This window comes from Calypte anna, chromosome 1, assembly GCF_003957555.1.
Source record: "Calypte anna isolate BGI_N300 chromosome 1, bCalAnn1_v1.p, whole genome shotgun sequence".
NCBI classification, from domain to species: domain Eukaryota; kingdom Metazoa; phylum Chordata; class Aves; order Apodiformes; family Trochilidae; genus Calypte; species Calypte anna.
In genome coordinates this window covers 43,453,918-43,480,704 of record NC_044244.1, presented here as the reverse complement: position 1 = coordinate 43,480,704, position 26,787 = coordinate 43,453,918, and the positions used below count along the sequence as shown (strand labels likewise).

Sequence of the window (26,787 nt, the reverse complement as noted above, 5' to 3'; positions counted from 1 at the left end):
TTTATAATCTTAACATTTATGTCCTTTTTAGGAGCTACCTGAAGAAATCATCGGGTCTCCCATTCCAGAGCCAAGACAACGTTCCAGGTTATTAAGATCTCAATCAGAAAGCTCTGATGAAGTTACAGAGCTAGACCTTTCACATGGGAAAAAGGATGCTTTTGTCTTGGAGGTGATAAGTGTTTTCAATACTCATTTTCATACCTTTCTTGAAATACATATATAGAAAAGACAGTTCCCAACTCTGACCTTTCAAGAATAAAATAATTGTTCACTTAATTTTTTTATGAAAAGGTGATAAGAATAACTGTGATGAAGAAATTATATCAGATGCTGGGAAGGCAGTTGTGAGAGGTCGGGCTGTCTGTATTTTTGTTTTGGAGGAAAAAAAAAAAACTTCTTTAATTTTGAGAGAGAAAAGCAGAAACAATACCTGACAGAGAACCCTTCAATACTGGAATTAAAATAGAAACAATTTCAAAAAAAGCTTGCTTCAAAAATGTTGGTAATTAGGGGTAAACTTGGGTCTCTTGCATATCTATAAGGCAGAACGAACCTAGAGACACATGACACAAAAAAATTTATAAAAGGTAGCAGAACAGATATGATCTCAGTTTGATTTAAAATAACAGAAGTGTTTGAAAGTTGGATAAATCAAAGCTATTTGGATAGGAAAAACTAATAATCCCCAAATTTGTCATTTCCTATTTGATTTGCATAGAATCACTGAGGTTGGAAAAGATCTCTAAGATCATCAAGTCCAGCCATCAACCAAACACCACCCTGCCCACTAAACCATGTCCCATGGTGCCACATGTTTTTTTGAACACCTTCAGGGATGGTGACTCCAACACTTCCACTGCCTGACTACGCTCTCAGTGGATAAATTTTTCCTAATATCAAACCTGAACCTCCTCTGGTGCAGCTTGAGGCCATTCCTCTCATGTGTTTTCTGATGTTCAGACTAAGCAAGATTTTTAAAGTCCTGGAAAGGTTTTTTGTGGAATAGGCAGAGAATGATTGCATCAGTGTAGTAAGAGCTCTACTAACCAAATGTCCCTAGATGCAAAAAATTGAGTTTTTGTGTGGACTTTTGTACAGAGTTTTAAATTATTTTAAGAATTCTCTTTTTATCATTTTAGTTTTATCTACCGCAGTTTCTTAATGCAGAGAGAGAGAACTGTTTTTCAAGGGATAAGCATATTGCAGGCTGTCAGTTAAGATTCAGAGGTCTGGTTCATAGAATATCTTTTTTTAAATCTAGGCCAGATATGTCTCTCTTTATGACAAAATTTTTGCATCTTTCTGAGATTTGTGACTACAACAGCAGCATGATTTTTATCAGTCATTCCTTTTTCCAGATTGATGATACAGATGCAATGGAAGATGTACATTCCTTACTGACAGATGTGCCACCACCTTCTGGTATTGTTAAAATCATATTTTTCTAATTACTATTGTAAACTGCAAAATAACAGAATAGAATGGGTTTTATTTAAAAAAAACAAGTTCAAGAGTAACAATGAAAATACTGCTGAAGTGTTTAGCTTGTCAGATACACCTTTGAAAAACAAGTCATTAAGCCTTTTTTAGGGATTGTTGCATGATGAAGGCTGAAGTAAATACAGTATTTGTGTGGTGTGACAGAGCTCATTGATCTGTGCTGCTGTTTCGAATTTGTTGTTAATTCATAATGGTTTAACAAGTGAATCTTTTCTGCTGGAACATGCCAGTCTGAAGATTTTTAAGCTTAATGGGTGCTTTGTTGGTTTCAGCATCAGTGAAAATCGAAGTACGGAGAACAGAATGTTCTTTAAGTAGCATTTGTAGCCATATAATGTGACATATTGGTGGTGTATTTCAAGAATGTTTTTTAAAGTGAGCAATTTGCTCCTTCAGTACTCTTGTTCAGCAAGTGCATTTATATTTTCTTTGCTTTGTGATTGTGCCAATACTGTCAATTTAGGTCTTTGTGTTCACTGCATTTGTATTCTTTGCTGTTAAAAAAGTGAAGTCCACAATCATATGGAATTCTTATATCACCCACAGCATCTTTATCAAAGGCAGTATTGATAATTTTCTATAGAAGGCCATGAAGTCAAATAGAAATAGAGTAGAAGATTCTCCTCTAATAGAAATGTCTTCACTGTTTCTTATAGATGTACTTTTAAAAAGCTTTGCAACTTGACAACATGAAACTGACTAAAAGGAATAATTTTCAGAATTCAATCATTCATGATATTTGAAATTGGTATCTTTTTACTTGACATTACAAACTTGTTCAGGCTGTGTTGCTGGCCATAGAACTTTGTAAGAGGTCCATTTAATTGTCTGCATTTAAAAACTTAAGTACCCAACAAAGAAGGAGGTGCACTGAATCACTCAGTGCCTGCTTGCTGAGAAGGATCAGGCAAGAATGTATATATAGCATTAATGTAAAAGCAAGGAAAACAAAAAGAATCCCACATGATAACATGCTAACAGTTCATAGTTCAACAGCATCCTGAAATAAAGTTACTGTCTTTGTAAAGAGTAACCTTTCTCAAACTTTTCTGTGCATTTGGCTGTTTTTATTTTGAGCCCATGTGCATCTTTCAGTGCTGACAGAACTTTGCATCACGTTCTGTACCCATGTAAGAGCCAGCTTTGTGTGCCTGGTTAGTATCAGCCACTTTTTCCTTTTTCTTATCTTTGGAAGAACACTGAGTCATTTTTTTGTATCAGCCTTACTCACGCTATTTGTGGATGTGTGGATACCTGTCATATCCTCTACAGAATTAATGGATCTGGATAAGAGGCTAACAACCATTACGTGGAAGTTGCTCTGTACATTTGGTTGTCCTTGTCCTCCCTCTCTTATCTTCATGAGTTTTCCCATGTTTCTAATCCATTCCTAATAATTGGTATCAGTGTTTATAATTGAGTACAGTTGACCTCAGAACTATCCTTGTCATAGTTATCTATTATTACCACTAAATCTTTTATTCTTCATCAATTATCAATTGTTAGATCCTACTGCAGTTGATTTTACGACCTTAAAATAAGGCCATCAGCAGTCACCTCATTTTATTCACTTGTGCAGATAAGCTGAGAGTATCTGTGAAGCATACAATCCCCAGTTACAGATGTATCCACTGTGAAGACTATTTCGACCTTCTCTTTCCAATCTAACAGTAATTGTATTTTCTTCAGGGGTACTTCATTCTACCGTTCAGCATGTTAGTTTCTTAGAATCCTTTGTGAATGATCTTGCCAAATGCTTTTTGATGTCCAAAATAGACTCCTATCAGTCAGATACCTTTTATCTACATGCTTCTTGACAGCTTGTGAGCAATTACTATTGCTTAGAAAAGTGTCAGCTCTTCTGCAGAGTCTTGTTTTTCAGTCTGCATATGAACTCCATTTTCTGGAATAGCTTCCCTAGGTCAGTAGTACAGATACTATATTAAGCAAATTATTAGGTCTCAGTCACTAAAAGCACCTCACTACCTGAAGATTAAAGGAGCTTCTCCTCTGGTGATGGGGTCATTTTAAGATTGAGTTAAATGCCAGTTAGTTATTTCATCTTTTGCCTTCTCTATTGTGTAGATTAATCATTATTTTTCATTTGCCTACATGTATCTCCTTCAGATACTTTTGTTTAAAATAGATTCTCTGGTGGGAAATGACTGGTTTTCCATTGCTGTGGAAATCTCCATTACTGTCGTGAACACTGATGTAAAAAAAAAATGTGTATTTTCCACTGTCGCGTTATAATCTCTGCATATACTTGACTCTTCAGCAAGCTTTCTGCTTTGATATTCTGAAACACAATTATTAATATTTATACCTCCCACAAGGTGCTACATGATTTCTTTTCTAGCTTATTTTGTGCATGTACATAGGCCCTGTCACATTTTTCTAGCTATAGCTTTAGATTTTCAGCACTGCCTATTTGCAGTTTATAACTTCTTAACCCACTGTTCAATCATTATTCTTTTTTTCTTTTTGTCTTCTTAAGTTAGTAGTTGCTGCATATTTGCACTCAGTCTCTAGGTGGTATCTTTAAAGCATTACTATCCTGACTTTCAAGGGTTACCCATTTAGCTTTTACCATCTCACTTTTCAGTAAGTTTCCTCATTTGTACGTAGTGTGTCAATTAGAAACAAGACAGAGCAGTGGTGAATTTGGGGTTTTCACCCTTCCTACAAGAATTCTTAAGTATATCTTTATCAGAGTTCAAAATCTACTTTGAATGCCTCTCCCTGCTCAAGACCAACTAGTCAGGAGTTTCATGTTTTGTGGATGAAGCTATTGGATGAAGCATTTGGGCAGTGTGTTTCACCAATTAGTCCTGGCATCAGATGAAATAAGGTACCCACTTCCATGGGAAGCAGCTTTGACTATTGCATTTTATGCCATCACAGCCTCTCAGGTTCCTCAGCTCTCTGACATTTCTGGCTTTGCTTTTTGGTGGCTGAACAAATAGTTAGAATAAGAATTCTGTGGTGAATTAGTGTGAGAACTAAAGAATTCCACCTTCCCTATCAATTTTTCACTGCAGTAACAGTAAGAGAAAGCATGTGTTTCTTTTGTATGCTATTTTGTACGTATTCCTTAGATGCTACTTTTTTTTTTTTTAACATTTTTTTTTAACATTGATTCTATGATTCTGTGATTGGTCTTATTTCTGGCATGTTATTCAGTACCCAAAATATTCAATATCCAAAAACACATAAGGGTAAGTACTCGAAAAACATCAAGTATGGTCACATATGTTTCTTTAAAAGTGCTTTTATATCTCAGTGTGCAACATAAATTTCCTCACATACTTTCTTCACAGGTTTTTACAGTTGCAACACAGAAATTATGCCTGGTATAAATAACTGGACACCGGAAATTCAAGTAAGGCTGTTCAAAGAAAACAATTTTATTTTCCCAAATTGAATTTAAATGTGTTGTAGTAATTAAAAAATGTATTAGATATCATGAATTTTTAAAGATAAATTAAAAAGATACTCTGGTGTTAGAAAAGTGGTGCACAAGAGTTGGTTTCTTTGTGCTATTTTTCAATGTTGTTATGAAATGGTATAAAAATTAGAAAATAATTACTGTAAATATTAACTTTAAAGCTTTGGGCATATTTAAGAGCTTGGATAGATTTTTAAGCCCCTTGAGAAAAGCAAGTTGTTGAATGTGCTACTAGTGTCAGATATCAAATATGATAACTTTAATATGTTTAGACAAATAAGAATTAGATAAATCCAATCTGCTAAGTAGAGAAAAAATCCATTTATAAATAGATTTTAACATTCTGGTCATGTTTGTTTAACACAGCTCAGTCTTGCAGAGAGAGTTAAAACAGATCCAATTGAGCTTTCACACCTAGTTGGCACAATGCAAGATTTTGCTTTGCAGGGGCACAGTTAAAACTTGAAAATATGGGTGCACCAGCATAATACTCTCAGGTTGATGGGATTGCTTGTGTATCTGTTTATGATATTTCATTATTGTCTCTGTTGTATGTAATTTTCAACAGCGATTAACAAAATATGTAGAAAGCAGAATGACTCCTTTATGAAGCAAGTTAAAAGAACAGAACACTTAATATCTTATTTACTTGTTTCGTATATTCATACTTCAGTTCACAGAAAAATTGCCTTCTGTTTGTAAAATTTCATGAGCAACAAGCACTGTATCTGACTTTCTGTTGCTACCTTTTTTTTTCCTTTGCTTTCTCTCCCTCTCCTTCATGCATTCTTTGCTTTCTTTATGAATCTGTGTTGGTTTTAATATAACATACTGGCATATGTTGGGAAAAAAACCCGTTTTTTGTTCTAATTAGTTTGTTGCTAATTCAGATGTTCACAGCAGTAAGAGTATCCAGATTAAGCAACATTAATCTAACAAATCAAACCCTGAATAAGAACTTCAATGATCTCTGTGAGAATCTATTAAAGGTAAGAATCATATTTCAGACGTTTTTGTAATTGTTCAAATGAAAGCAAAGTACAATCAGGTTATATTGAAAATAACATTTTCTTCATAATTATGTTTTGGAATTAGACTACAACGTGTCTGTAATTAGTTTGTAAAATGCTCTAAAGATACATATATATATATATATAAAGTATACTGGAGATTTCCAAAGCTTTTTAGATCAGAATGAATCCTTGTTTGGTAGCATACTGTAGAAACAGAAATATGATGACTGCAGCAGAGTAGGGGTCATTCTGTCCTGACTTGTCACAGCTGTAGTTTTTCTGCAAGTGAAAAAAAAAAAATTAGAATGTTTTTACTATGAAAAGAGTTTTGATCTTTAATTTCTCTGAAATAAACTATACATTTTGTAAAGTAACACCAGTAATATCTAATGTCTTGTCTTCAACAGAGCTTGTATTTTAAACTACGATCTATGGTTCCCTGCTGTCTTTGTCATGTAAATTTTACAGTTGCTTTGCCAGAGGATGAATTAGTTCAGGTATGCAAACTGCTTCTATTGACTTTCTCAGCATGTAGGCATTCCAGTCTTGGCCTTTAATTAATGTTTGTTGCTCAGAATAAATTAGGCTAGAGTTTCATTTATGAGTATGCCTGGTGAATTGTAAAGTAAAACTTAAGGCCATAATCTTCAGTGAAGAAATAGGATGACCTATGAAGTTCACAAGTATTGAGAATCATGTGACTACAGGGTGTTTCATGAGCACTGTGAATCTTAATGTGTATTTTATTAGTTGGATAGGAAAGAAAAAGCTACTAGGTATCTGCTAAAATAATCTGCTAAAAGATGTTGCCACATATGCTAGAAGAATATGGCACACTTGTTTTCTTAGTGTTCTATCATTATAGTTGTCTGATCTTTTTCTTTCATTTTCAAGATGGGGCAATATATTTATTTTTAAACAAAATAATTTCATCGTTTTTGTGATTAATTAAACATCTGTTTCTCTCTCTTAAAATTATGATAATGACTTCTTATAATTCTTTTTTATGCCAATTCACCAAGAAAGAAGGAAAGAACTGATGAACAAAAATCATTAATGTGGTACAAACACTGTCAGGTGTCTGTTCTAATGGGCCATAGTATTACCTTTTATGTTCTGCTGTGAAGGGTTTCTAATATGTCTATTTGGATTATTTTTCTCCTTATTATTTTTCTATGGAAGAGTCTGTCCTTTTGAAAATCATTTTTGCAGATTGCACAAGAGATTAAATTATCTAATATGCCATATATTTCTGATTTGCAGATTGCAGTCACAGCTGTTGCAATTACATATGACAAAAACCAAGCATTGCAAGCCAACAAAGCCCCTACAGAAAAATCACAGCAAAGAGGTAAATGTTATGAGGCATGTAAAGATAAAAGAGAGAATATTTTTCTTGCCTTTTTTCTTCCTAGTACCTAATGAGTCTACATTTTAATTTCAGTTACATTTACACATTTTTCTGTAATCAACAGACTTACAGTAACATGGAAAAAAAAAGTTCACCATTTCTTTTTTTTGTGTAACATCCTTCTCTGAATATTTTTCTCATAGGAATTAATGTAACAGATAACATTTCCTTTGTATTTCGAAACACGTGGTGTAAGTCATTAGAGAATACTTGTTCTTATGAGTAGCAAATTTTATCCTTATTTCAAGAAGGCAGAAAAATCAATTATTCATAGTATTTTTTAAAAACTCCAAAAAACCCTTTAAGTAGGTCATCAATACTTTTGGAGATCAATGAAGCATATAGCATTATGGAGGAAACAGAAGAGGCTACTGCAATCTGTGTGTCATCTTGCGAATGAAGCACCATCTTATGCTCGAAATTTATGTATGCAGTCTGGATATGAGGAATTAGGCAGAACTATGGAGCTACCCCATTCTGAAGAGTGGAATTAGGTTGTAGAACAGAGCCTTATTTTCCTAAAACATTAGTTATACCTTCTTAAATAGCAACAGTAATTTGTTTTCTGTTACGTGAAATAAATTACCTTTTTTTTACATTAAAATGTGGCTAACTCATATCCGACTGCAGAATCAATTTTAAAGTGCATGAATTGACTTAATATTTTTTCCTGAAAATACAGAATCAAATTCTGGTCAATGGAACATAGATTCTGTTCAAATTTGCAGCTAGATTTATTGTCAGACATCTACCTGTTCATGCAGCATAGCATTACTAAATGCATATGCTGAAAAAGTCTGTTTAAGCAGACCTAACTAAATTGAGCCTGTTGTGTTTTTTATTACTGGCAAATCTTTTTTTTGGAGATTAATTATCAGTTGGGTATGTATTCTTTGTTGAAGCATCTACAGACAATGAAGAACAGCTACAGTTTCCGTTGGAACTTTGCTCTGATCCCCTTGCTTCTCAGCCATTCTCACCAGCCAAAGGTCAGTTAAAAGGAAGAATTCTTGATTACTATTTTTACTGATTCTGAGTTCTGCTCTTTCACTATTGCAGCAGCTTTAAATTAGCTGTACTTTTTACATGCTTTAAAAATTCTTTACTGCCTAAGCATAATGTATATGATCACTCCTAAAGTCAGATTTTTTAAGACCTATATTAGATGGGTTGGCTAAATATTCTGTATACATTCTCTTGTAGATTTCCTGTAGTTCATCAGTCCTTGCATTTGGAGTATTGAAAATGCTGTGAAGTGCTGGCTGTTGGGGGTCATTTGACTTAAAGAATTACAAATTACTTAATAATTAGGTTTGCCTCATACTGCTTTGCTTCTGTAAATGGCTAGAATACCTCCATGTACTGTCAGCCTCAAATAGTTAATCTTAATATTTTTCATGGTGGGAAATAATTTATCTACCAATACTGGGTGTTCAGCTGAGCAAAACTGCATGTGGGTGGAATGTGGGGTTTTTTTTTTGTTTGTTTGTTTGTTTGTTTTTTGTTTGTTTTTGTTGTTTTTTGTTTTTTTCTTTTGTTTAAGTAAAATGAGCCTAAACTTGCGTAAGAACCAATTGTACAGTGCAGCACTTTTTAGCTGTTGAACAGCTGCTTTATTTTTCACCTGTGACTGGTTGTCACAATTAATCTTTGTATAAAAAATTGTTGTCAGTCAATGAAATCAGGTGTTGTTACTTCCTTCTCTGTTGTTGGATTATGTACGACCAGAATGACTACTGATAAGAAATTTAGTATCTTAATTATTTTAGATGTTAACTCTTCCTGTTTTGCTCATTACATAACTTTTATAAAGGAGAGGGCCCACCCCATTTATTTGTATTTTCAGAGGTCAGTTTAATTTCAGCAATAATATTCTTATTGCTTTGTGGGTTTTTTTAGAAATGCATTTCCATGTGCTTAGCTCTTAACTGGTCACATTGTGATACTGTTAAACTTTCATTTTCAAAAAGAGTATCTGTCCAGAAATTTCTGACTGGTGTCTTCCACTGATACTGAACTGTGCTGCTTGTGTAGTGTGCACTCACCAGTAGAGGGTAGCCTGTTCACGTACATCACTTTCCTGACACTTTAAATTCTGTAATGTACTGGAGATCTGTACATTTACTTAGCATCTTATTTAATGCATTGATACTTTTTTTAACATAATTTTCTGTAAGATTGCTTTTTAAAAAATATTTATATGCAGCCTTACACAGTAATGACTTACAATAAATGACCATATCATAATTTGCAAGACATGATTTAGTAAAGTTAATTATTTATACCAATTTATTTTAATCTGTCAAAGTATTTAGTATAATGTATACAGCAGAGTTTTTCTCATATTTTACTATATGTTTTTTACTGTAATAAGAAGGAAGCTGTTGTCCTATACAATATGGCTGATAATATATTATCTAAATGGAATTAATATTTGTCTTACTAGAAGTCCTGGAGGGTGCAAGTTCCCATGCAGGTATTCCTGCCACTCAGAGAGGTGAGTGTACTTAATTTAGCTATATGCCAGAGCAGAATGAGTAATTTTGGGACATTGGATTACCCTTCTTGGATGTATCTTAATGCAGGAAATGTTTACTAGTTAACTGAGAATGCATGCTCTGGTGTGGCTTAATGATATAATATTTTAATGCGGTTTTTAATCACAAAAGTCAGATTTGTTAATAATAACAGCGTCTCTCTGTCAGATATATTGATATAACTTTATCTGACAGAAAAAAAGTTCACTGAGAGAGAGCTTTTTTGCTTGTCTTAATTTGAAGTTAGCATGTGTTCCTTCTGTTTCTTCAAGATAATGAAGAAATGGTGTTTGCAAAACTTCTTTTTTTTTTTTTTTTCCCCAAAGAAATGCAAACACCCCTGCAACTAATACCAGAAGTCATTACAGAAACAACCCTACTTCTCACTGTAATGATAACTGGGGGGGGGGGATGCTGGGAGAATGAAGACAGTGCTTTGTATGGAAAGTCCATTTGTGTTTTAAAACCAAGGTGTTGTTTCAGCTTGTGACTCTTACCCTCCTCACCAAAGCTTTTTTTTCAGTCTGTAGGTTTGAAATTAGGAAGTTTAAATAACCGGCAGCTTTTCATGAGAGAATGAATAACACAAAGTTACAAGTAAACAAGGCTTAAATTAACTTAAAGAAGCCAGAACTTATTACCTAAAAATGAGATTTAAAAACAATAATCTAGTGTAAGTCATTAATGACTGTATTTGAATGTTTTTTCAGTGATGAAGTCCCAGTCAGGCAGTTGGTTCACAGCTGGGACATCACCAGAAATCGGTACACTGGTTTGGAAGAGTCCAAACCTACGCTGTAACTTTTCCTTTAAACAGACCTGGAAAGGGATGTTTGTTCTCTCTCAGACACTTATATTTGCTTCCTCAAATGGAGCACTGAGATGAAGAAGAGACATCATCTATACTTTTTTTTCTTTGTTTTTTCTTTTGTTTTTCTGTCTGTGTTTTCAGCAACGTCAGTTGATTACAGTTCCTTTGCAGACAGATGCAACAGCTGGATAGAGCTCATTAAACTGAAAGCTCAGACCATAAGGCGCGGATCAATTAAGACAAGTAGGCGGCTGTTTCTACCACGTTATGATAATCTGAGACATATCTCTGATTTCCCAGTGGTGAATAAGTGGAGTTTTCCTGCCTAGCAATGGTAGTGCAGAACCCATGTAGAATGAATACCTGAGTGTGATGAGTGCTGACATTGTTGATGTCTTTGTAAGCTAATGCAGGGTTTGAAACCGGTATCAAAAGTTATTTCCGTTCACTTAGTAAAAATGGGTTATCAATAAATGTGTACGCCTACTAATTGTATAACATACACTGCATGGATGTAGGTGTATGTATGAGCTTGGAAAATTTTTGGTGAGAAACAGGAAGCAATCACCAAGGTGACAGTCAAGGCAATGGTCACTAAATTAGCAAGTGGTGAGTTATTTTTCAGTAGTTCTTTGGCCACAGGTCTGACTATCTTGCTTAAATTAGCAGAGATTAATATCTGTTTTAATGGAAAATGCTGCACTGGGGAAACACAACAACTTTCACACTTCCTGTAATTTGTTCTTTCAGCAGAATATGTATTCCAATATGTTGGCACTTTTTTCTTTACCTTCACTTTTTAACTGATTGTTGTATGTGCAGCTACTCGCCTCAATGTTTTCCTTTGCAGGAATGCCACTCTTCCAAATAAATTCCATTTCAGCTTTTTGTCTCTTTTTGCATGCATTGCATGATATTTTCCTTTCTCACGTGATATGGCTGAGCATCACAGGCAGCTGAATGTTGTCACCAAGCTATTTGGAAACCATAAAGAAGAATTTTTGTGTTTTGAGGGACAGTAATGGATCTTACTTGATAGTTACTTTCTCTTCTTTTTTTCCCATCTTTTTAGCTGCTTCCCTTGATAAAACAAGTCCTTTGGCTGAGGGATACTTACGGCACCGTTCTGTTCCATCATGCACCAACTCTACTGTCACAGTTGTTAAGATGACACCCCTTTCTTTCCTACCTGGGGCAAAAATAACCAAATACCTCGGGATAATCAACATGTTTTTTATCCGAGAAACCACTTCTTTGCGTGAGGTGAGCTGATCAGGGATTAGCATTTTTAGTTAATTATAATCAGGTAAATATCTGAAGGGGTTTGAGTTGAGATAAGCAAGAGACTAGAGCATTTTGTTACTTGAGGATAGGTGCTGAATGGCAGGTAAGTTGTGTTGTGCTGCTCTTGTCATACAACATGTAGAGCTGCTTTGTGTTTTGCAGTGTTAGAAGGGGGTTACTTGACCATTGTCATTGACTTTGTATTTGGATATAACACTAAAACAAGTTCTTAAACAGAACTATTTGGAAAAACAGGTCTTTCACTCTCAGTGGGATAGTTGAGTTGTTGGGTCATTTGAACCTAAAACTGAGATAAAAAGAAAAAAAAAATTACATGCTTCTCTCATTTAGCAAGCTCAATGATGAAATTCTACTTTCAGTGTATTTGTATATTGGAATTCTTTGGTTAATACAAGATTTCCCATATCATTTATATTTTTAATATTGTGTTCTGTGCTTTCTCAAGTCTGTGTGATTCATTTCTAAAAAGCATACCACAGAGTATATAACCATTTATAAATAGAGTATACTTTTCCCAGCAGATACAGACTGTATCATACAGAGGCTGTATGCTTTTGTTAAAGTTCAACTTAGCTGGCCTCTTCTACCTGGCTCTTTCATTTTTCAGTAGCACACAGAAAGTTTAGTGATTTTGCCTTTCATTTTCATTTTGAAATTTTATAAATGTTTTGAGCCAATAATGAGCTCTGTTTCATTAGGGTTTTTTCCCCTCTTTTTTTTTTATGTATATTTTTATTTCTTTAGTTGGTTTTCTTCTTTTTTGTGCATTAGTCATTATATCCCCCTAATGTAGTTTCTCACATTTTTTCATAAGAATTATCTAGGAAAAAAACCATACTTCATTGTTTTCCTTCTTCTTTCACAGCAATTTAAATTACTCAGTTTTGCACTAATGAAGTAAAGATCCCCCACATGAACCATCAAGTCAAAACACTTAATGAAACAAGATGGCTAGAATTTCTTTTGGGCTTCAAGGGGAAAAAAAAAACTTGAATATAGATTCCTTGTCAAGTCTCTCTTCTGTCTCTTGCTTATTTGGTATTTGGAGGTATCTTTTCCTTAGGGAGTGTTGGTAACTAGTGACAGTCATTAGCATACATGAAATTGCAATGTCCAAAGGTAATGGCCACTCCTTACCAGTAATTTTCAAGAGGACTAAATCTCTTTTAATCCTGAGTAGAAACTCTGCTCTATCTGCCTCCCAGTTTTTTAAAAAAGTGGGTAGTATTCTTCCTGATAAAAGAAAATCTCATTTTTCAACTGTCAGTGAAATACTACATATTTATGCAGATGTGTAGGAATGTCTGAAAAGTACGTGTAATATACTCACTGCAAAGAATATCAGTGAGAAATTAATAACCTACTTGTGATTCTTGTACTCAAACAGTAAGTTCCATTGGTCTGATTTTTAACATTCACATGCCCCATTAAACAGTGGATAACTTTTAAGTTCTGTACAATATACTGTTTAGAATTCACTGAAATATTTAGCTGATAAAAACACAACAAAAGTACCCAGCATCTTGTAGCAATACTTAAAGTAAAATGTTTTGTCTTTTTGTTTTTCCATTTTAGGAGGGTGGTGTCAGTGGTTTTCTCCATGCATTTATTGCTGAAGTGTTTGCAATGGTGAGAGCTCATGTGGCAGCTTTAGGGGGCAATGCTGTTGTCTCCTATATAATGAAGCAATGTGTTTTTATGGAGAATCCAAACAAAAATCAGGTAAATTATTATATGAAATAACAATGTGATTGTGACCATTATGACACAAATGCACATTCTATGTATTTAAAAACTAACACTGTAGAGCCACGTCTGCATAACAGTTTTGGATCTCTCATCATAATTCTTGTTTTAAGAAGCCAAGAGCATCCTTCAACCCATGAGTTAGCATAAAATTATAAATATGCTTTATGAATACCCAAATGAGTAAAAATACTGCGTTCACTACAATGGAGTAAATTGCAGGAATTAGTAGTGTTGAACTTGTTTATCTTTTCTGATGTTGCAGTGTTAGGATTTTCATCCTTTCTATATGAAGTTGCATAAAATATAAAGTGACATGAAGGGACAAACCTTCATTAGTTAAAGTGACAACTGAATATATAGCTGCTTTGTTACATGTAATGAATGCAAAACAGTAGTGAAAGAAAGTAGAGCTACCCAGTTTCTTTATTTCTGGTGCTCGTATAAGAATCTGTCTACATATTTGATAGCGCACAGGTGAGTGGATGAGAAAGGAAACATGACATGGATTGCCTCACTAATAAATTCCAATAGTTTGTCCTCTGATCTCCCATCAAATTTTCTGTTATCTGCATAGCCACATCTAGCAGATATAAATAAAACAGGTGTAACATAAATTATGTAATTAAATGTTTTGAAATTTTGCACATTGCTCTTTTATTTTTCCAGGCCCAGTGTTTAATAAATGTAAGCGGCGATGCAGTCATCTTTGTACGTGAGTCAGAGGTAGAAATGTTACCAGTACAACCTTCTGCAGTTGTGTCTCAACCCACAAGTTCTGCAGATGTCACAACGTGAAGACAGAAAAAGTGAAACAGTCTCTGCCAAATATAAAGGTGGTTTAAAATGTGGGAATGTTTAGGTTTGCATCTTCAAAATCAGTATCTCTCCATAACATTAAGAGACAAAATCCAAGACAATCAGCTCTACTTTGTCCTTTACATGATAGTCAGAGCAGCATATTGGCAGTTATGCTCTCATTCTTCTGTTACAATCAGAGGCCCCTTTTGAAACCTAGACAGAAGATGTAGCACAGGTATGAAATTATGGATTAAAATAGTAGGAATCACATGGAACAGTGAACACAAATCTGTCACATTTTTCAGCTATTTAACAGGTCCATAAAATTTTCTCATTCAGAACCATTTCCAAACTTGCATATAGTATAGCTGATGCTCAGCTCTGTTTAAAAAATGAAAGAGGAGTTGGGGTAGGTGGGAGATAACTGAAAAGCCTGTGTTAGGAACATTTGCCAAAGGAGCAAGAGATTGTGTGCAGGCTAATAAAATATGAGGTGAAGTCTGAACTTGGTTTAGATCATAGAATATGAAGAGGAAGAAGCAGCACCAAAAAGTCATAGTCTGAATTATTTCTGCAGACTAAAAATATTTTTCCACCATTTTTGAACTGCTGATTTATTTAAATTATTACTCTACAGTGTATATTGTGGGTGGATGTTTTGGGCTTTTTATTGTTCATTTTTCTTCTTTAAAGTTGCCAGACCATGAAGCTGTGTTCCTTGTCATCCCTATGATAAAAAGAAACCAAACAACTTAATAAAAATTTCCCAAAATGTGTCTGTAATAAGCTGTTCACTTCAATATTGACAAAACAAATCTTTTTTTTATATAAGATTCAGTGAAAAAAATTTCCTAAGGCTCATTTTCTTAAGGCATGGTCTCTTGCAAGGATGACAAACAAGCCTCCAAAAATCAATTATACAGAGTTATACTCCAGACTCCTTTCTGTTTAACAAGTTAGAAATGCCTGGTGGCTTGGAGATAGATGAATGTTTGTGAGGCTGATTTCTGCAACTTAGTTGGTTGGATTTTTGTTTCCGGTACAATAACTGGGAAATGAGGGTATTACAGAGAAAGGAGATTTGTCATTTCCAGTAAATATCTGAAAGGCAGTGATATTTGAATATAAAAAATGCAGGCTTTGATCTGAAGATGCATTCTTACTTGATTCTGACAATACCATACATGGAACTTGAACAAACATGTAAACTTGAATGTAAATACTCTGCTTAGTGTTGAAATTAAGCAATGGCATGATTGTTTGTTAAAACTAATTATTTTATTGTAAATGAGCATGAAAATCATTGTTGCACAATAAATTTCTGTATAAAATTTATTGCCTTTTTATATGTGTAGCAGTTAAATGTGATGCTGGATACATATTAAAGAAATCCCACCCCCACTCTCCTCAGAGGAACATTTTTTGTATAGTATTTTACAACCTGACTATTCAAAATCTGGAGAGTTAATTACATTTAAAGTGTTTGACTTGGGTGCTTACCAGAACACTTTACTCATACCATGAATTGTCTTTCAAAATTCTATAGCAGTTGCAACCAAAGCTGCCATAATTTAAGTCTCCTGTGAGTAGTTGCAGCTCTCTTGATTATTTCGCAAGGCAAATCTTGCTCCCTTTGAAGCCGATGGCAGAATATTAATAACTTCAGAAGGCCTTGAATCTGGCACAAGAAGTTGTTTTCAGCATAAGTATTTGACATGGAAATATTCTCTGAAGTAGCACATGAGAAAGTAGCTGTTCTTGTTATTTTGGTGTTTTGGGGGTGTTTTTTTGGTAGCTCCTGTTGAAGTATTAATGCCATCTTTCCATTTGTAGCTGTTTAAAAGGTCACAGTTTCTTCTGATGTGTTTAATTAGACACAGAGGAAGAGCTTTCTCATCTAGCAATTTTAATTCTCTAATTATTACTACAGAAATGACAAACATGTTTCCTAATTGTTACTAACTGGGATTTAGCCTTTCTTAATTGGTCCAGCCAGATAAATTCAACCTGTAGGAAGCTGTACACTTAAATTGCTTTGATTATTGTTTTCTTCTTTCCAGTGTAAAAAAGGAGATAAGTGTGTGCAGATCTACTGTCATTTGGAATGTCAGACCTTGTATTTCTCAGTGGAAAAAAAAAAAAAAGGCTTCAGGGAACTGTTAAGAGTATGTAAGGAAAGGAAGGCTAAAACATGAACAAACCACATTCAAGGAGATGTGTGTCTACAGCTGAATCTGAATTCAGAATGGCTGAAAATCATACAAAGGTGCCTCTTTAGTTAATGGTTTCTACATCTTTAGTCATGACATAGTAACATACAGTTCTAATTGTGGGAGAATCATGGAAGTTTCTGCTGAAATGTGAGAAGTTAATGCAATGTATCCTGCTCTCTACTCTGTGGGGGATTTACCCTTGCTGCATGCCAGGTGCCCACCAAAGCCATTCTATCCCTCCCCACCTCAGCTGGACAGGGGACAGAAAACATAATGAAAGGCTCATGGGTTGAGATTGGGACAGGGAGAGATCACTCTCCAGTTACCATCACCAGCAAAATGGACTTGAGTTTGGTAATAAATTTAGTTATTTTTCCATATCAAACCAGAGTAAGATAATGAGAAATGAAACACCCTCCTGTCACCCCTCACTTATTCCTGGGTTTAACTTCTTATTTTCTCTGCTTCCTTCCCCCAAGGTAGTGGAGGGGGATGGGAAATAGGTTTTGAGTCAGTTCATCACACATTGCTGCTCCTTCCTCTTGCCCTGCTCCAGTGCTGGACCCTCCCACTACAGATAGATCTCCACAGACTTCTCCAAGGTGTGAGGCATGGAGGGAACACAGCAGGGACATCTGACCCAGACCGACCAGAGGGATATCCATACCATACAAAACCCTGCTCAGCAGTAAACCTAGCGGGTGGTTTGCCAGGGGTGGCTGTTGCTTAGGGACTGACGTTGGTCAGCTGGTGGGGAGCAACTGCTTTTTGCATCACTTGTTTTTCTTAGTTTTGTCTTTTTTTCTCTTATGGAGCTGTCTATCCTGACCCATGAGTTTTCTCACTTTCACCCTTCCAGTTCTCTGACCTGTCCCACTTGAAGGGAAGGAGCAACCAAGCAGCTGTGTCACGTCTGGCTGCCTACTGGGGTAACCCCACAGCTTTGTTGCTTTCTCTTGACTTGAGGAATCCCAGTGATGGCACAGGTCACTTGACCTTACTTCTTTTAATAGCAAAATCAGCATTTAGAAGGATTTCAATTATCTTCTTACCTTTCTCGTAGACTTGCTGTGTCACCCCACACGATGATGTTATTGATGTACTGTAGATGTTCTGGAGCTGCACCCTTTCCCAAGGTATCATGGATCAGTCCATGGCAGATGGTAGGGCTGTGTTTCCACCCCTGGCGCAGTTGCAGTCGCCAATGAGAGAAAACAGCTCTGCTCCTACCTGCAGCCCTCAGAAGAGCCTCCGAGCCCAGGTTTAAAAACCTTCACCTCAATATTGTGAACAAAATGGGTGGCATCACACCTCATTCAAAAGGAGTGGTAGTATCTTCTCTAAAAGACGCCCTCCTCAGTCACTGCTTTACTTGCAAAAGGGAAGCTAGGTCTATGCCAAGCCTTCAGGTGATGGCAGTGTCCAGAGCCTGAACAATTGTCCCCTCTTCTGGAGAACTGCAGCATCTGCCCGTGCTGCTGCTGCTTGCTGATTCTTGGTCAGCTTTCTCTAACCATCAGTGTTGTAAGAGATTACAGAGTGCTTGACAAGTCAGCCAACTTGGTGGGCAGAAATGAACTTGGAGGGAGATACTGGCTTCATGTTGGAGTTCCAGCCAGCCCAGTGCTTTGAGAACTGATCTTCTGGCATAACATTCCATTTTATTAGTATTATTATTAGCAGTAGTAGTGTTGGTGTTGTTATTTACTTTTTATAATATTAGTCTCTATAATAATAATATATGAATATTATGTAATATAAATATAATATATATAAATATTATTATTGTATATAATATTGTTATTGTTATTATTATTTAATATTTATTTGTTTGTTTATTATTTTTAACACCAGGAGCATGCTTTGAGGCCTGGTTGAAAAATCCTTAGCTTGCATGTTTTTTACCTTGTTAACCTTCTAGTTGGTGAAGGTGCTCTGATGTGCACATGTGGAAGGTGCTAAATGAGCGGAAATATCCTCTGGGCTGAAGATAATTGTGACTCATTCTCCCAACCCCAACTCCTCTCCCAACCCCACCTCCTTCCAAAGTGGAATTAAATGTTTTTTCTTGCTGTTTTGTCAGACTAAAAGGCAGCCCTGTACCTGTCTCACTAGCAACTTACTGATGAAAATAGAAGCAGCACAGATGAAGGAATAACAATCGGTTGCAACAACTGGGATGTCAGTGACCATGAGAGAGAGAGCTCTTAATTCTCTTTTTGTGGTCAGATAAGGAAAGACAGAAGTTTTGATGGTTGAGCTGAGTGAGTAATAGTAACAATAAGTTATTCAGTAACAGAATGAGTAAGAGAATTCTCTTGGCAATGTTAAGAACAGCTGTTCTGCTGCAGCATCTGTGGCTTTTCTGTTGAGCCTTGGACTGTGTAGCAAAAACCCATTTTCTTGCCATGCAGCATTTGTAGTTTTGGTACACAGGACAAAGTTCAGTTTTGACTTATACATAAAGCTGAAACGAAGCTAAAGATAAAGTGACTTGCTTTGTCTGCAGAAGAGTGCCCTGGAGGCTCTAACATGTCTTATAGCCCCTGCCTGCCTTCCTCCCACCCTGTTCACAGCCCAGGACCCCATTTCAGCCCCCCAGAGCCTCCAGCCTCTGCCCCACTGATGCTGCAGCAGGACCCAGCTCACAATTCCCTGCAGCCCTTTCCAGGCCACAGGCCCTGCTGAGCTTGGCTGTCTCCAGTGTCGAGCCCCCACTGGTGCTTGGGCAGCCCCATGGTGCAGGGGTTAAAACTGGGTTTCAAGATGCAGGCTGACACTGGAGCTTAAATGCTGAAACATCACTCATTTTTAAACTTGCATAATTCATCTCAGTCTGACAAGTGACATGCTGAAGGTTTTCAGAGCAGGAAAGGACTCTGTCTTTCTGGGCTCCTTCTACCACGTGTAGGCCAACTTGCTTCCCAGGCTTTGGAGAAGTCAGCTGTGTAAACCCTGCTTGGTATGGGAGCAAGCTGGGCTGCTGCTCTTCCTCAATCCAAATGACCCCAACAGGTAAGAGCTTTGGTTGATGCACCTTGAGTGTGTCACATCTCCACTTTATGGCTGAAGAGACTGAGATGGGAGAGGTGTGAAGGTGCTAAGGTGGTGCTGGGAGCCAGTGGGAGAAGCAGGTCTCATTGCAGGCATTGAAATGCTATGTTTTGGAGTATGGTATGACAAACAAGACTGTGCTGAAGGTATATTTGCATGGTGCTGAGTCTATTGCCACTGTACCTATGTGATGAATGATTTGCCTGAGAAAGGGACCTTAGTCTACACCAATATAGCTGGAGTTAATGATCTAAGTTAAGAATTTACTGTGTATATCAAATTGCTGAGTAGAAGCTGGAGTTTGAAACTGTTTATTTAATTTTTAAGGAAACGAGTCACATTTCAATTGACTTGCAGTTTTTAGCATAAATGTGCACATTGACATCAAATAATGCACATATATTTTTGTTGCAAAAGCATTTCCTTTAATGTGTATGGAAATATCTCCCTAAATTGTAGGGAGGAGAGGAGCAAGGGGTATTCCAATTTTGGTTTTATTTTCTTAAAATCAGATGCCTATAACACTTTAATCAAGAATCTTTGCCTGGAAGTCTTGTGAAAATTTGAAAACATCAAAGTAATTACAACCTTGTGAACAGAATATTCACCCCTGAAGAGCTGTTAGATTTTGAGGGAGCGCAGCTGAGCCTGGTAAGGTTTGAAGAGATGTTGTCATCTCCTGGCATGTGCTCTGAAACCCAGAAGAGGAAGTGAAAGCATTTGCAGAGAGGAACACAGCCAGAAAAGCATCTTCCTTTCCTGAGGTCCTGCCCTGGGCGGCACATCCCTCATCCTTCTCTGCCTGTCCCATCTCTGAACCATCCCATGGGTCAGCAACAAGGCATCCACTTATCCTCTGCTTTTGCCCAAGGCAGAGGAGAGGAGAAAGCTGTGGTTTAAGTTAGGAAATTGCAGATTGTGTTCACACTTCTTGCAGGACAGCGGAGCTGCTATCTGCATTGCAGAGCTGTAATTCAGTTTTCATGCTTTTACTGAAATTGATGATCTATTTATACTTTGGCCTCAGTCCAAGGCCATTTGCATGAGTGGAAATGGCTGAGAGAAGGTGAAATGAAAGAGTTGCTTGTTATTAAATTGTCCTAAGCTCCTACCTCTGTCTTCCCCAGTGCTCAGATCCTGCCCTTGCACTGCATACTGCATGCTTTGTTACCAATTTACTCTGTCAATTGAAGTTCTGTGTGCAAGGTGATCAGAGTACGCTGGTCTGGAGGGATGTCTTGTTCATGCCAGAAACCTGCAAACAGGCTTTTAAATTGTCACTTTAATTTTACATATATCAGCTGCTAAGCTTACCCAGAGGCCATGTGAAGGTAATGAAACTTAGCAACAATGCTTTCATGCCATCATTTCTTTTAACAATGTCAGAGCACTGTCTATTGAAGATAAAATGCTCTTGTGTTTCTAATACCATGCTGGCTATGGCTGTCTCCACAACTAGCAGCAGAGCCAACTAACAGCCCAGGCAGAGTTTGGTGTCTCTAGAATATTTCCCAATTGCAACTGCAGAAAAATGGGCTGAAATAAAGAAGAAAAAGGCAAGAGATGGGCTAGGTAGAAGAATCAGAGAATTACCTTGACTGGAGAAGATCTTCAAGATTATTGAGTGCAACCATTAACCTAACACTGACAAGGCCTTAACTAAGCCATATCCCTAAGTACTATGAATATGTGACTCTTAAACACCTCCAGGTTACTACTATGAATATATGACTCTTAAACACCTCCAGGTTACTCTATCACTGCCCTGGGCAGCCTGTTCCAATTCCTGATAACCCTTTCAGTGAAGAAATGATTCCTAACATCCAATTTAAACTTCTCCTGGCTCCCTTTGAGGCCATCACCTCTTGTCCTATTACTTGCAACTTTGTTGAACAGATGGATGCCCAACTCTTAACAACCTCCTTTAAGGTAGCTATAGAGAGTGATGAGGTCTCCCCTCAGCCTCTACTCAGAAGAGAATGTAGGCAGGAGAAGCAAGGAAAGAGCACAAAATTAATTTTGAGTTTCTACCAACAAAAAAATGAGAGGAAGGACAGTAGCTGACTGTAGAGACAGGTGAATAATGATTCCCTAGCCAAGATAAATAATAAATACTGAAAATAAAGTATGACAATGTTGTGTTTCAGCAATCAATACAGTAATGTCTTGATCTCATACAAAGTTTTTCATTCCTGCAGCTTGAATCACTTTGCAAAGATCTAGATCTTTGTCTGGATTTATGGTGAGGGTCAAAAACACTATCTCATAGGAGCCAACCTCTTGAACACTGCTCTGAGAGTTACTTTGCCTTACTACAGTAGAAGAGATGGCTAATCGTCTGAGTTGTGCCCACTGCACTCCTGCACCCGGGATTCATGGTCTCACTGAGTTAAATGTCATGGAGCAATGTTTAGTCTTAGGGAAAGTCACTGTCAAATGTAATTGCACTTTTACTCCTCTTACTTGAAGAATAACAGCCTTAGTATCCAAGCTATGACCAAAGAAAATCCCTTATCCACTGTAAATCAAGGCTTTGTTTCTAGGCTTTATTATGAAAGTCAACAAACAAATCTTTCAGTGTGCATGTCTGACATGCATATATTCTGTGTCTGTCTGTATGCACAGCTATGTTTCCTTCTTTTCAAGCCTCAGTACACACTGCTTTTTGGCGTTACCTGTCATGACTGTTCCAGCCTTTGCCTATGAAAGATGCAGTGGGATTAGGCAACTATTCTTCATATACACATGTATGTAAGGTCCAGGTAGGAAAGCTCCTGCTTTCCTCTTACACCTGAAGGGTGCAAGAAAAGTCCTGACAGGATGTGACCATGGTGTTGGTTCAAGTAAGAAATCTCTATCAGAAGTATAATACAGCTAGGGTTAGGTAGCAAGTGTACCTTTGGAAAATAATGCAGAGATTACGGACAGAATCTGAGTCAATAATCTTATCCTTTTGAAAAGAAGGAAGATTCCACGTTTCCGGTTGACAAGAAGATAACATCTGAAATACTGCTGCTGCTTTGCTCACAACTCAGGTTTTGAATTAAGCTCCTCCAGAAAGGTGTGGGCCCAATGGAGAGGAGAGCTTAGTTTAGAAAATGTGATCTGCAAGGAAAGGTCTCAGCTGCAGTGTGGGAAACAGCAAACTGGCTGACTGCCTTCAAGGGCTGTTCCCTACATCTGCAGCAGATAGCATAGTAAATAATGGGCTTGAAGAGGAACAGGAAAGGTTCAGGCCACACACACAGACACAATTTTGCAGCTATGAGGAGCAAGAAGCAGTGACACATTGCATGGGGAGGTTAGCACTATCCTCCACCAAGTGCCTTAGAGAGCTGGTTAGATGAGCATCTTTTAGGACTTGCATGTGCACCTCTGATCAGGGGCTGAATCCGATGGCCTCCTGAGATCCCTTTTGCTCTGAGGATTTCTTGCTCTGTAGGTTTACATGGATTCAGTTTTGAACTGAGAAAAAGATCCTTCTGCCCAAGCACTCAGGGCTGCTGCTCCTAATTTGGTCTGGTTATGAGTTCTGGTAACTTTCTGTCAGCAAGTACTTAACTTCATTATATATGGATAGAGACAGACATGGATTTTCACAGTCACCTTGCCTACAAATAAACTGTCATGATTTTAATAATGTAATTAGAATAGCATAAAACCCAATGTAGTTGTTTTGCCTCTCCTAGGAAGAAAGGTTTATTATTAGTCTAAACTCATTATAGAGTTTAGATTTAAAAAAACCTCAACTACACCCCTGTGAAATAAAAGGGGTTTGTACTAGAGCAATTAAATCAGTGTCCAAATTACTTACCTTAAATTGGAATGGAGAAACAACCTGGACAGAAGTTTGCTCAGATCTCATTGATAGCATTATTACAAATACATGTGCATAAATATAACCTGATATTCTGCAGTAAAACAATTACATTGTCTCATTTAATTTAATGAACCATGAAGCCATTACTTCTTGCAATTAAGAAGGTGTACAGGACAAGCAGCTGATCTCTCAAGCACCCTGGCTGTACTTAAGAGAGAAATCTCTTTGACAGGAAACAATTTGAGACTTTGCAAAGCAGTTGTGCAAGCCATTAGGAAGTCTGACATTAGAAGCTTCAAGTGATTAATGACTTCAGTGGGTTAACCATAGATTTGTTTGATGCCAAACAGCCAGTTCTGAAAAATACTGAGTGTGTCACTAATTTCTCTGAAGCTCATTCTATTAAAACTCAGATGGCTGACTGCTCTTATGTACCTGCTATAGTGCAGAATGTGTTTCTTTTTAGGTGATAGCAAGCAGCTGTTCCTGTGACCAGTTGCTTCCTTTCAACCTTCCAGGTGAGGGCTTCTTTGAAAGTACTGAGCAGCAAAGTTCAAGCCCAGTCAATGAAGCATGAATAGGAAAGCTGTGGCACAATGCAGAGGTTTTAAGGAAACATGGAAGACCTTCCTGTGGTGGTGGAACACAAGAACATTATGGTGTGGACAGCATGGACAAAAACAAAGGTAGTTGTATGTATATGTATAGTTGTATGTACTATTTCTACACACAGAAGTACCAGGTTCCTGCTTTCTTTCCTTCCAATACAACACTGTGGATTTCACTGTGCTGTTTCCTTAGCCCTGTGCTGGGTGGTGGTGTTTCCACAGGTCAGAGTGGGCTTGTTTTCCTGAGAAGTCTGTTCCAAGTGAACTGTGTCACATTCTTCTGTAGGAACTGCAAGGAAATCAGGGTAAAATATTTCACCAGAAATAACAGAACAGGAAAGTAAAGTGGTAGTACTAAAAAGGAGGATGGTTTGAGTGTTGCTCTACATTTGAGGAGTAACTGTCCATGGAGCATAACCACACAATACCAGATTTTCTCCTGTCTTGTGATTCTTCTGGGGGCGGAAATAAAATGTACACTTCAGTGACAACCAAAGATATTTTTGGCTGCCACACACAGATTTAATTCATGTGATTTGCTTGAATGGTATAATTATATTAATTTTCATCATGTTGCCTAAATACAAATCCAAGTGCCAGAAACAGAAGGCTGGATTGGCCGCCAGTGCACACAGGAAGTATCCCAGACTAAAGTAATGTATAGATTATGAGAAGGATTGGGACTGAAACAACAGGAGAAAAGGAAAATATAATCGATGAAGGGGACAGGAAATAAAATTAAATACAAATTACACTTCTATTGCATTTTATCCCACAAGAAAAATCTCATGTTATATTAGTCCTGACTCCCCCAAGGACAGGGCATTCAAATACTTCTGACCATTCTCTAGCACAATGTCCAGAAAAATTCCTCAGTTTCTACAAAGTCCTACTGTTACAGGTAAGTGAGGGCTCAAGACACCTGAAAGCTCAGAACAGTCTTAAGACTGATGAATTATCTAAAAGAATTTAGAGCCAAGCAGAGAATGGATAGAAGTGTGTATGGCTGGAATAAAGAGGGGAAATACTCAAGTGCTGATACAGTTTCAAAGAGTAGTGAGACTCTACTGTAAATTTTCAAACCTCCTAGAATACAAAAGTCTGGAGAATTATCATTTTTGGCACTGAGGAATCTTTTGAAAAATTCCTTCTTATTCCTTCATGAGCAAAAAAACCCCCAGCTCTTCAGAGATTCTAACAGACACATTGAAAATCAATTTAAACTCTACAAGCTCCTCAATTTATTTTTTTTTTCATGCCATATGTTTCAGTTTCTTATGAAATTAGGCAATGTACTTGGTAGAATTTGGTCTACCAGATCCTTGTTTTATTAGAAGGATTGATGGGTAATCAATCAGTTCAGAAATATCTAGTTGAGTTTTACTGGATTTAGTGTGTTCTTCCTATGGTTTTATAATGATATTTTAGAGCTACTATGAATCATTTGAGTTGTGATTAATTAGCTCCTCTGGAAATTTGACTCCTAAGGATTTCTCATATTGAATAATTATAAAATGAGTCACTGACAGTAGACACGTTGTGAATATTTTCAGTTGATCACCCAAAAATTTGCAGTCACTGCTTGAGCAGAAAATGACTCAAAACCCAAGTGTATCTGCTTCTCTGATCTGTGTCATGCAGGCAAATAAACAATATTTGAATTAACTTAGCAGGGCACCCAAGGCAAAACTGCATAAGCTGTAGTTAAAGCCTAGGACTGAAATTTTGGCAGTCTGTAGCACTTATCCATGTTCTATCCAGCAGTCATAAACAGTTCCCCAGAGGCACAGAGCACCCTTTGTTACATCAGTCCTGTGCTGATGTAAAGTGTTACTTGCAGATGTAATTCATTGGTTTTGGGCATTTATGTCCTCTTCAGCCTCCACCAACTAACTTATCTTCGTAAAACTACAAACATACACAAACAAAACTCCCAGGTCTCTGAGGAATTGTGTGCTTGTTCAGCATTTATGGATTTTAAGAACCTGCAGAAGAAAAAAATGCAGACTTTGCAAAATGTTTGACATTTATAATTATTGTAACTGCAAAACACAGCACATTATTTGTTCTAATAATAGGTCTCAGCAGCAATAAAGTGTATGCCTTTCCTCCAGGTTTCAGCTGTGGGAAGTATTTTGACAAACTGGATCCACTGTATGTAACTATGTGTGGGCAGAGCTGCTTTTTTCTTTTTGCTGCTGAAAAGGGGCTTTGAAGTTTGCCACAAATCTCGGGCATATGAACGTCTTTTCCTACCAAAAATCCTTTCTTACGCCCTCCTTCCCTTCAGAGGAAAGGAGGTGGTTGAAATCCAGATTTGTACTTTCTAGTATCACCTTCTGGAAATGCTTCCACTGCATTGTGGGGACACCTCAATGTCAAGTAAGGCTTGCTCACACAAAGCTGTGACAGCTGCTACTGCAAGATAAAATTCCCCTCCAAGCCTCAAGCTAGCACAGTCTGTACATCCCTTCAGTCTCTTCAGCCCTTTTAGGAGACAAACAGCTTAGGCACTGA

The 26,787-nt window shown here is 37.0% G+C and overlaps 1 protein-coding gene across 18 annotated transcripts in view; it reads left to right on the top strand.

Moving 5' to 3' along the window:
• The window catches only part of C2CD5 (C2 calcium dependent domain containing 5), a 65,205-nt gene extending 49,237 nt beyond the window's left edge, over window positions 1-15,968 (top strand). For 10 of the 18 annotated variants that reach the window (XM_030456931.1, XM_030456948.1, XM_030456935.1 and 7 more), the window contains 13 exons: window positions 32-172; window positions 1,362-1,425; window positions 4,824-4,885; window positions 5,842-5,940; window positions 6,372-6,461; window positions 7,228-7,315; window positions 8,278-8,364; window positions 9,822-9,872; window positions 10,623-10,676; window positions 10,865-10,966; window positions 11,796-11,986; window positions 13,604-13,750; window positions 14,444-15,968. In XM_030456931.1, coding sequence (XP_030312791.1) covers window positions 32-172; window positions 1,362-1,425; window positions 4,824-4,885; window positions 5,842-5,940; window positions 6,372-6,461; window positions 7,228-7,315; window positions 8,278-8,364; window positions 9,822-9,872; window positions 10,623-10,676; window positions 10,865-10,966; window positions 11,796-11,986; window positions 13,604-13,750; window positions 14,444-14,572 — 1,305 coding nt within the window. In that variant the 3' untranslated portion in view covers window positions 14,573-15,968. The remainder of the gene's footprint in view (window positions 1-31; window positions 173-1,361; window positions 1,426-4,823; window positions 4,886-5,841; window positions 5,941-6,371; window positions 6,462-7,227; window positions 7,316-8,277; window positions 8,365-9,821; window positions 9,873-10,622; window positions 10,677-10,864; window positions 10,967-11,795; window positions 11,987-13,603; window positions 13,751-14,443) is intronic. The other 8 variants (XM_030456958.1, XM_030456916.1, XM_030456888.1 and 5 more) reach the window with 4 other exon arrangements.
• Window positions 15,969-26,787: the final 10,819 nt, after the last annotated feature.